At 41.7% G+C, this 11,300-nt stretch overlaps 1 protein-coding gene across 10 annotated transcripts in view; it reads right to left on the bottom strand.

Annotated features, from left to right (window-relative positions):
- Nucleotides 1–329: 329 nt before the first annotated feature.
- The window catches only part of st3gal3b (ST3 beta-galactoside alpha-2,3-sialyltransferase 3b), a 48,507-nt gene continuing 37,536 nt past the window's right edge, over nucleotides 330–11,300 (bottom strand). For all 10 annotated transcript variants that reach the window (XM_085253401.1, XM_085253403.1, XM_085253405.1 and 7 more), the window contains 3 exons: nucleotides 7,746–7,892; nucleotides 5,802–5,948; nucleotides 330–2,985 (listed from right to left, as the gene is read on the bottom strand). In XM_085253401.1, the coding sequence (XP_085109527.1) occupies nucleotides 2,896–2,985; nucleotides 5,802–5,948; nucleotides 7,746–7,892 (384 nt within the window). In that variant the 3' untranslated portion in view covers nucleotides 330–2,895. The remainder of the gene's footprint in view (nucleotides 2,986–5,801; nucleotides 5,949–7,745; nucleotides 7,893–11,300) is intronic.

Below are 11,300 nucleotides of genomic sequence, written 5' to 3'. Positions count from 1 at the left end.
ATATTTGAGCCCAGAGCTGGCACTTTGTGATAAAAGCTAGATTAAAAGCAGAAGGTGGACCAACCACATCAAATTAATTTCCTGCACAAACAATCAGTTTGGACACTCATGCATGTCTCCAATAAGGTCATTTACAATAAAATGAAAAGACCACACGCACAAAGTTCCATTACAAACCTTTTTATTAGGTAACAGAAAGCCTTTTGTAACTGTATGTGTGTGTGTGTGTGTGCACGTGTGTGTAAAAAAAAGAATTAACACGTTCAATCACTTTGACCTCCTGTTAATGCTTCAAAATTAAAGATTTATAAATACCACGAACAACAAAAGCAAATACATTCTGCTTTATTTTGAACAGATTAGAAGAAAAGAAAAAAGGCAATTTGGACGTAACACATGTGAACTTATCCAGCATTCGTTTAAAAATTAAAATTAAAAACCTAAAAAGTAAGACAGAAATGGGCTCCTTTCCAATTAAGGATCTGCTTAGACTGGTAGCTTTGAAGACTATACTAGTAGTTTTCTGTGTTTTAGGGTTCAAACAGCAAATATTTGATTTTTTTTTTTTAAATCATAGTTTTCAAATGATTTAATGTAAGTAGCCATCTTGTTTATTAAAGTACAATATATACATCATTTCCCCCTAAAACACAAAACAAAACAGTATAGGGCTTCAACTTGACCTTGGATTGTATACAATGTACATACAGTACATACATGAAGTGGACCGGTCCCAAACCCCAGGAATGAGACCTGTCCTGACCCGGAGCTGGAGCTGCGCCTACATACCGGAATCAGCTGCCTTTGTTCTCTTTCACAGCAGTCACACTCCTCGCTACAGCTTCCAGGTGATGAGGTGTAAGGCACTGACAGTGCCTCATGATAGTGCAATGCTCAGATGTTCCCTGTACCTTTTGCTCTCAGACAAAGGCCCAAACGGGGCCCAGTTTTCCAAAAAAGAAAAAAGTATCCATTTTCAAACCCAGGAGAACCATTCCGAAAGGAACTGTGCATGGCGTGACGATGCACGACCCTGGCAGCGTGTGGAAACTAATGAGCATGAAGGAAACAAAAATAGCAATGCATCACGCGCGTGTGTGTATGTGTATACAATCTACACTTCCAATAGAAGAGTTAAAAAGACAGAAAACTGGAGAAAACCCTATTCACAAAAAAAGTAAAATAAACCCTGCTTTGGTAAAGCAGTTTTTAAAATGCACCATCACTATATAAAGCTGATTATCGCATTCATATAATATGATGAACATATGCATCTTCTCGCTCTCCCTCACTGTTTGAAGGAGATTGCGCGCGTGTGTGTGTGTGTGAGAGAGATCACGAATATGTTCAATGTTAAAATACAGAGAAGCCTGCAACAGGATCTCCATGTGAGAAGTGCAAAGGCCTCAGCAGCACATTAATTTCAAACTGAAGGTGGCATTTATCACCTGTGGAACTTTTTTTTTTCCTTTCTTTCTTAACGCCCGCTGTCACAGAAGGTCACATGTGTTGTGTTAACAAACGCTGCATAAAACAAAGAAAATGAAGAGGTGCAGACATTTAACACCCATCCAGTTTAAAGCAGATTCAGTCGCACGGTTACTTCTGCCACAAGCCTAGATGATGCTGCAGTCTCTGGGGAAGCACATGGTGCTGAAGTTTAAAGCACAAATGCAAACTTTTGTTTAGAACAGAAAGCAGGCCTGCCTGTGACCAAAACACTGGGACTTTGGAACAAAATAAATAAACAAAAAACAATAATATATATTCCACAATCTAAGAGTTCACCATTTAGTGAAGAACAAAACCTCTGCAGCAACAGGAGAATGGAAAAGGGATGCCATAAAACACCCTGGATCACTTTATGTCTCATGAACAAAGATAGGATTAAGTAAGAGGAGACTGCAGTGTCTTACTTTCTCTCTTACAGGTGGTCAACTTTAAAAACTACAAAAGATAGCATCTTTATTGAAAAAAAGAAGATGTAGAGTTTTGAAATACCTCACATAAACTTCAATTTTAAATACCTCAAAGAGCTTCAGTCTTCATTAATATTTAGCTTTTTGGTGGCTTCTTACCTGATGCAAACAGCATGAGGAGCCGCAAGCTTATATTAGTGTGTCAAAGCAACACCAGTCTTTGTGACAGGTGGGGGGTGTCAGGGATCATCTGGTGGAGCACGTGTTAGTTTTTAAGTCAGGACAGAATGGGGGGAAAAAAATGAATGAATGAAGTAGTAACAGACGAGGATCAGGGCAGCTGCTGCAGCGCTTTAAAAAGCACAGTAAAAATTATTTTTGATATTTACAATGAGGAACAAGAATACATTCAGGCAGCAGAAGGAGAGGGGGGTGGCCTCTTCTCTCTACGAGGTACATTTGGCACTGCTAATATTCAACCATCCCCACACATTCTAATAGTCCTTCTCCATCCCTTTGTCTTCTGTCTCTTCACCAGACTGACCGGAACATCAAGCTAAACTCTGACTTCTGTGGGTCATAAAGTGTCACCTCTGCTCTTACTGTTCATTCATGTAATACTCGGGGCTTTGAAGTGGTAAACACTGCAGTGTGGGGCCGGCGGAGCGTTCCTGCGAATGTCTTTTGATAAGACGCAAAACTATGCAGATCCAGTGCTCCCCCCATGCTCGTTTCCCCCCGCTTCAATCAGCAAGAGTCTTTGGTTCAGAAGGCACGTGTGTGCGCGTCTCTCCACAGAATCCCTCCTGTATTTTATTCTTTTTTAAATATCCTTTGATATAAAAACCCCGGCAGTGTGCAGGCCACCCGGACTCGAGGGTTTTTTTTTTCCTTCTTCAAAAAGTCAATCCATTTCCCAGCTTCCTGCTAGTAGTCTTTTGGGAATGGCGGAGGGAGACTGTGGGCGGGTGTAAACTTAGATACCATTGGTCAGATCTTTGATGACGTTTGCCTTCACCAGCTTACGAAGGAACTCCTTTTCCTTGGATATGTTGTGTGTCCATGACTGCAGGATAATCAAAGGAAAGGACATGTTCAGAAAGATACAACATCACAGATGAAACACGAGGATAAGTGGTGGGAGGAGGCATATTAAACAGCACATTTTCCAACAGTGCCAGACAAAACTGTATGTTAAGTTTAGGGTTACTATATCCCCAGTGTCTATACATGTGGGTGTTCAAGTGTACAACAATGGAGCATGTGTTAAGCCATGGTGGTCAGTCTTCTGTCCTGCTGTGCTATAAGAATTCAGTCCAGTGGGATAGTTAGGGATAAAAGGAGAAGGAATATATAGAGAAAGGAGGCACAGGGTGGAGGAAGAGACCTATGAGAGAATGAAAAAAAGTGGAGAGCTTCAAGACTCTCTTATAAGGTCTGGCTGTGTGTCTGTCTGGGTCAAGCCTCCTACAATTTAAATGATGGGAAACGCCACAGCCTGAAAGAACAATAACCTGCAGTTTTCGCAGAAGTCAACAGCAAAATTACAATGACATTTAAAATACAATAACAACAATAACAACCTGCTGGCAACCACTGGTTGGGAGAGAAAAGCGTGTATTCCGCGACCAGTTGGCAAATATTTACTTAAGGTTACGTGCAATCGCTATCATTAAAAAGGTCCACCATGAAAAGCTCCTTCCAGCTGCTTTGGTCGCTAGCAGATTTGGTTGCCAGTAATTTGTGAATATTTGCACACAAGTTGGCGTTTTTCATGTAAACTACTCAGAGGTAGCGAAACTGAAAAGTGCACCTTGTGGGGTCGTCATCTAATATGGAATCCAGCATGTAAGCACTCGAGACAGTTTGCTCTATTTGCTTTTAGCTTCCACTCTGGCTGGTTTTATGGTGTTTCATTAGCTTTAATGACGATCCGCTGTGGTGACCCCTATAGGAAGCAGCTAAAAGACGAGGAGGAGCAGGGTAGAAAAAAACCCCAATGCCTTCCCAGCTTCACTAAAAGTCTGTCCGTATCCACTTTGCACACATGACACGGGACAGACAGGGCAACATATGCATTGGTTGCAATCATGTCTTTGGGTAACTTCCAAATAATAACTGTAAGACTTTATTCCTCTTCGACTTCTTTCTTTAGTGAAACTCCACATGACAAAAATGTTAAAGTTGCGACCATAAAATCAAAACTGGAAGATGAGCAGAAAGATGCCAATGGCTCCACAGCCTCAGGTCATCATTCTCTGTGGGTTTTCACAGTCATTTCATCAACTATTGATCCGATCAGTTTAAATTAGATCATTTCCAAGCACAGCTTTGAGATGACAAAAATGAGGATGCATAGATAGACATGTATTGTGGATTTTAATCCTCCACCCAGACAGTTAAAGAACAGGCCTAAGTTCTAAAGTTCCAGAAAAATCAAAACCTCAGGCGCTGGTTAAGCTTTCCAAACAACAGAGATAAAAAAAATGAAAGGCTAAAAACATTAACATTAATTAGCCATGTATGGCTGATGATGACAATGCTGATGAAGATGATGACAATAAATGCCAAAGGTTTACTGGGAGTTTAGACAAAGGTTATCATCATACTGAGCTCATGGTTTACACATGTCAGCGCAGGGGTGACATCTCTGATTCAGCTCGGTTTCAGTGTAAACACAGAGATCCAGACGTGATGGAGCAGAGAGAGCTCCGTCATGAGGACGTTTAGAAAACGATCGTTTAAGTGACTGATGAAAGACCGTTCCCACTTCAATCTAAAAATTTAGTTCGACGATTTTCATTTTTCATCTTTCATGAATTTATGTTTTAATTTATCAGGAAGTTTCACCAATCTTTCATTTTGTTTATGGTTTAATATACGTACGGGTTTGTTTCCCTTTTTTCCCCCCCAGACATTTTCTCTGGTTTCCACTAATCTGTGCTCTTAATCTTTCATGAAAGCAGCTCTGACTTAATTTTCCAAGTCAAATGGGACGTAAAGTTACAGACAGGTGACAAATTAAGAGAATTGCCTGAGCTCTTAAACCTCAGTATCGAGGTGGCCGTTACTCTCTTGTGGCCATGTGGTTGGCATGCTTTTCCTCTTTGAAGCATCACTCCACAACAAGCTGTTTAGTGATTGCTTTCATCTTACAATGTAGCATTTCCTGATTCTGATGGGCGTAGTCTACATCCATCTGAAGGGCACGAGGGGTCACTGAATGGTTTAAAAAGTATTGAAATACTGTGTATTGCATACTATGGCATTTACACATCTTAACTATAGAAGATATTGGATCAGTGAAGGGATATTTTTTGGAAAGTTAATCCTTTCACAAAACATCCAGAGACTTTGAGCTGATGGCGCAGTTATCAGACAAAATGTTCCTGACACCTCTGCAGCTTTAACAGTCCCTTGTAATCTTAAATATTTGTAGAACAACCATTAGCTAACTGCAAAGAGCTGTTTAGCACTCCGGAGCACCTCCAAGCATTTTTTCTTCCCATAAGCTCATAACGGTTATAATTTTGGCTTTAAAGAAGAAAAAAAATGGGAGAAGTTGAACCCCAAAAGAATTCTTGGACTAATATTACCATAAGTCCAAACAGTGACTGCTTTGTAGTGAATGTATTTTGGCTGTAGGCCAGTTCACGTCCCCCTCGCACTCCTTCACAGGAGTGGTGGTCCCTCCTAATCAAAGTCTACAGTTGTTACTTTGGTTATTCTACTGTGGCCAAAGGGTAAGGAGCAGCTAGAATATATTGTTCTCATTAGGAATGAGCCCACGTCGTTCCGCATTTCATTTAAAGAAATCTTAAAGAGTGCCTCCAATGCTGGATTACCCTGTAGTGAAATAAGTGCTGATGTGCGAACGCTCACCTCTTTAATGGCGGACATCTTGACAGACTCGTAGTAGTGCAGAGGTGCGTAGGGCTTGTTCATGTCGTAACCAAAACCAGCCACCGCCACCTCGTCGCAGTTGTGCAGTGCCATTGTTATAGCAACAGTCCCCAAAGTTGGAATGTTCTGTGGCAGAAACACAGGTGTGGGCAACACACACACACACACACACACACACACACACACACACACAAAATGAAAAACAGGTATGACAAAAGAAAATCTACCCTATTATTATTATAATTTTCTCATTGCATCTGACACAGATGTATTCTACCACTCTCGTATCTGCTTCCCTCCCTCCGTCTTCGGTACTTCTGTCTTTGTTCTACTTCACTGCTGCTAACTGACTCTGAACACTTGGTGATTAACTATTACCTTTGAGATGTGATGCCTGTAAACCCCTGCTACGACACGCTGAGCTACAGGGTTGAAGCTGTGCTTCCTAACCGCCCTGGGGTGCCAGAGATCTGGGATTTGGGGGGGTAGGTAAAAGGGCCTCTGTGTGTTTGATTGTGTGTGAGGATGTTGCAGAACAACAGAGGGTGTGTGTGTGTGTGTGTGTGTGTGTGTGGGGGGGGGGGGGGGGGGGGGGGGGGAATGCAGGGTGCAGAAGAAAGCAGAGGGAGGGAGGCCCTATTTAAATCATTACCCTGATTTGCAGCCCTCAGGGTAGGTGGAGCTGAACCAGCAGCTGGCCAACCCCCCACTGCATGTTCTAATAAGAGATTATTTTACACACATGCAGCCACACACACTCAACATAAACACCAGTATAACAAATAGTCCTCCTCATTAATTTCCATGTACATAAACATATACTGTGATGGTCAGAGGAGAAACGGTAAAGTGTTTCTAGGGAAAGAATGTGCCAAATCATACAACTCTGCAGCCAGACAGCCCTGCAAACACCCAGACACAAACACAAACGTGCACACAGATCATCATGCACTCGCTCTCTTACGCACAAACACACACATATATAATGTGATGCCCACATGTTCAACACATGTTGCAGAGCTGAGTTCATGCAGGGGTGTTCTTGGTGGCCCCCAGAGGGTGGTGTTAGGGTGATACACTCCTCATGTCCCCTCCAATTCCCCCTATCCCCCCTTTACTTGCCAAGTGTACACAGACACATACACACACACACACACACACTATATACACTTGCACACCAGTATTTAATTTCAAACAGTCTGATGTTTAGTTTGTAATTTTTCTGCTCTGCAATCGATTTGATAGCCACCAATTTAAATTTCATCACTTTACTTCTTAAACAAAATATTCTCTGGTTAAAGGGATGACACGGCAGAGGGATCCACCCTGGCGCCCGGTTACAGCGAGTATTCACTAGTTTTTAATGTACCGAAGTAAAATGCAGTGAAAGATCGGAACGCTTTAGATCCGTGGCTCCCTAATCGCAGCTCCTGTTCCAAGAATGAACTCTGCTCATAACTTACAGCAAAATAAGCCCCTAAATGGCTCCAGAATCAGCAGATTATATAACATGTGTATATTTTCTTCAATTAGTTACTTAAAAAAGAAAAAGGAAAAAGACTCTTGTGTAAGCAGGGCGCAGACGAGTGGGACTGTAATTATTCTGCATTTCATTTGGAAACACAGTCCAATCCCCTCCCCATTCTTTCTGGATATCGAGCTCTCATTCTCTTACAAAAACAGATGAACGTCTCATCTATGCATACAAAGTCGATATCTGATGTAGCCTACGTAACTGGCCGACGCCGTTGCCAGCATTTATCCTTGTCTGGACTGCACAGTTACATTTCAAGGGGGGTGCACATCAGGTTACACCACTGGACACAGTGCAGGTTTTTTTTTTTTTTTTTTAAGAAGGGTGTGCAGTTACAACATACCTACAGTGAAGGTTTAAAACAAAGGTAAAGTTCCACTGTTACTTACTCCTTTGCCCATTAGGCCATTGTTGAATGGCAGGCCAATGAACTGGAAGGCAGCCTCCTGGATGAAGTAGGGGTTGAGGATTCTCATCTCTGTCGGCTCCCGAGGCACAGACTGAGCCACAGACTTCCAAAAGCCATCTGTGCCCCTCTGAAAAGTAAAAAGATGGAGGACAGCAGAAAAAGGTCAGTTTGTGTATGGTAAAGAATTTATTTTACACTGTCAGATTAGAGACATGTCACAGAGGCACAAATGGGAAAAAACAAAAAACAACAACTAAAGGTTTCAATTGATGGCATTGGTGATAGGCAACTAAAATTTACCAACCAAACATCAACAAAAGATTATCCTCCTTAAACAAAGAAGCAAACCAGAAGCCAGGCTCCGTCTACCACTGATTGGGGAAATTACTTCTGGACCTTTAATGAATGAAGGGGAGGTTGGGGGTTGCTGTTTGCAGGACACCAGCAATTTTGACCCATCAGAAGGAAAGTCTAGCAGTTTGTGAGAGATGCAGTTGCCCTAGAGTGGTAACGAGAGGCTGCACTAAAGTCCTCATCAAAGTTTTAGAAGATTTAGATAAGACAATAGTGCGACACACAGTTGAACCTTTAAGGCTTTAGTGCCATTTTCCTTCTGAGAAAGAATACTTCATAATCTAAGTGAACACCAAATACGGAGAATGATTATAGGTGCTGATAATAGTGCTGCCGTGTTAATATGCACCGACTCTGGAGCAAAACTGCTCCATTACCGTGCGGAGACTTTGTTTCCTACAATTTTCTCAGGCTTCTGGAAATATCAATATTAGTGAAATAATTGATTTTGACAAAAAATCTTTTGTAGACCCACTTTTGTCTGAAGTCAGACACCCTGCTGGGAACCTATCCATACTCAACATCTCTGGGTAAATATTGCATTAGAAAGAAAATCACACCTTGACCCGAGGGTGTTCCGAGAGACCTCGGGTCTTTTTACACAAGGCAATCTTCATCAGTCGCAAGCACAACCCGTCAGACATGCTAGTAACACCACCTGAATAAAATTATGCAACTCTAATGAAAGGCACTTGCCCAACTTGGTCCTTCCAGAACAGCCGACTGATATTAATAAACTGAGACAGACAAAAAGCTCCCCCTTGGAGAAGTTTATACATAATGCAAGTGAATCCTGAGTCCTAGCTTCCTTTACTGCATTCAATTCAAATGTTACACTAAATTAACAAGTAACAAATTAACAGTGTGTGATTGACTTGTCTCCTCAGATCCATGAAGCCAATGTGAATCACCTGTTCAAACAGTCAAACACTCGCCTGGGTGCCTTTGATACAGCAATGTGTGTGTGTTTGTGTGTTGGCAGAGGCAGTAGCAACAAGTCTGATGGCTTTGTGGGTTCAACAGTGGCGGCTCTTTTTGAACGCAGGCCCAGCTCTGTGCCCTCGGCAAGCCGCGACAGGAACAGCAGCTCATCTCTCCTGTCAACACAGCTTGTGTTTGCCAGAAATCTATTTAGCCGAGCTGTTTGGATGTGTGCAGGTCTGTGTATGCTGAATAAAGAGTGATGCATTTTTTTCTTTATTCTAGGAAGGAGAGCAGCTAATGACACAACGCACACACACACACACACACACACACACACACACACAGCAATGACCTGACATGCACATACACACAAATGTCACAGGGTGGGGATCTCTTTGAAGATCAGACAAGTACAGGTGGTTTTGAGAAATGTATGAGCAATTAGTATGTAAGGATTTGGGATTGTTAGGAAGGATGGGAACGGTGGGTATGTTTATGAGTTCAGGAATGTGGGAAGCTGCTCACAACCCTGTTTTCCAAAACGCTGTAACACTTTGTAACATGTAAACAAAAAACAGACAGCAATGATTTACTTGATCCCAAACTTTGAGAAGGAAAGATATGGTGGATTTCAAAATGCTGTGAAAACTTGGTGAGCAAATGGTTTAGAAAAAAACAACAACAACAAAACAAAACATAAAACTACAAATGTTTTAGTGATCATAAAAAATATTCAGAGAATTCAGTGGCATTCCTGTGCACAAGAACAAGACTGAAAACAAGTCATGAATGGCTGTGATGTTCAGCCTCGGGCTGCACTGCATTAAAACCAGACAGTTGTGTACAGAGTCAACGCACAGGCTCAGGAACACATCACAGGAGCAGGAAATAAATGTTAAAATACCAAAAGAAAATTATTAATTCCACAGACTTCCTTGTACCTGAGAGATAATTTAAGGTGAATTAAGGGGAAGTGGAAAACTGATCTATTTTTATGGCCAACTTGCGCTTCTACAGAGGCACATTTAGGGCTTGAACATTATATACAGTTTACCAAACCACATCCTGCATGTACTACATTAATATGGCTTTGTAGCAAAATAATCTTGGTGCTTAACTAGCTAGCGTGCAGTAAACACCTGCCACCCACTGGAAACATTTGATACATTACAAATGAAACATATGCGAGAAGGACGACAAACCGCTGAGCAGAATGAGAAAGAACTTCACTTTCAAACAATAAGCCCTGTTTTGGATGTGTCATTGAAGGTTAAACACACAGCAAAGAACAATGAACATCAAAATGACATAAGATAGGTATCCAGTAAATAAAGAGTAAAAGAAACTGCTTTAAAGCAGCACTGAAAAGGCTGCACTTCCAGCGATGAGTAGCGTACAATCTGTACTTAAAGCTCCTACAAATAGCCTTAAGGGAACAGGATGTGGCTCCCACTGTGGACTAACTGCTAACCTCTGTGTGAGCACGCATTTGTTTCTCAAAACAAAGCGCTGTAACTTTGCCCTAGACACGATAGGAAGCTACGGAAAGAGTCTTTCACACCACTTGCTAATGACGGACGCACACATGCTCAAAGGTGAACACACGTGTACTGCATTGGCTGGCTGGGCTGTCACTGAGCTGTGTTCAAAGAGGAAATGACTGTTTCCGTTCTCCTGTGACAGCTTTATGGTTAAATTGGTTTAGATTATTAGATTTAAGTGTGTGCACAAGGCAGTGCGCTCCAATAAAGCACCTGTTAAAACAAACCTGAACTGGGTGAGTTAATTATTTGCAATGCAAGGAGATAGATCCTAGAGGGGGTCAACATTACTTAGTTACAAAAACTTAAAAATCAGCTTAGTGCCAGTCAACCGTGTTGAGGAAAAGATGATACAACTCCTTGCCGTCTTGTCAGAAGGTGGATCTCAAAGCATAACGAGCCTGAACTGAGCGCAGATGAGCAGAAATGATGAGTTCACAGATTCAACAATTCTCCAAATAACAGGAACAGCAAGCTTATACTTGCTTATACAGCTACATCAAAGCACAGCATACAGCTCGGGCTGGCTTAACCTCAAACTCTGAATTACACACATTTGTCCACTACAGCCAACATTCATGGCATTTCTTGAGAGCTAATTATAAACATTGTTTACCACACAGTGCAGAGAGCTGGAAATGCAGTTCTAAATGTATGCACTGTGTGAGACAATCCCCAGCACTATATCAATGCAGTGATGTTGCGATAATATCTGT

The sequence above is a fragment of the Mchenga conophoros genome, linkage group LG18, assembly GCF_057382185.1.
Source record: "Mchenga conophoros isolate Kocher_MC1m ecotype Shallow Benthic linkage group LG18, M_conophoros_male_GT1.1, whole genome shotgun sequence".
In the NCBI taxonomy this organism is placed as follows: Eukaryota; Metazoa; Chordata; class Actinopteri; order Cichliformes; family Cichlidae; genus Mchenga; species Mchenga conophoros.
This window is presented reverse-complemented; position numbering and strand designations above follow the sequence as displayed.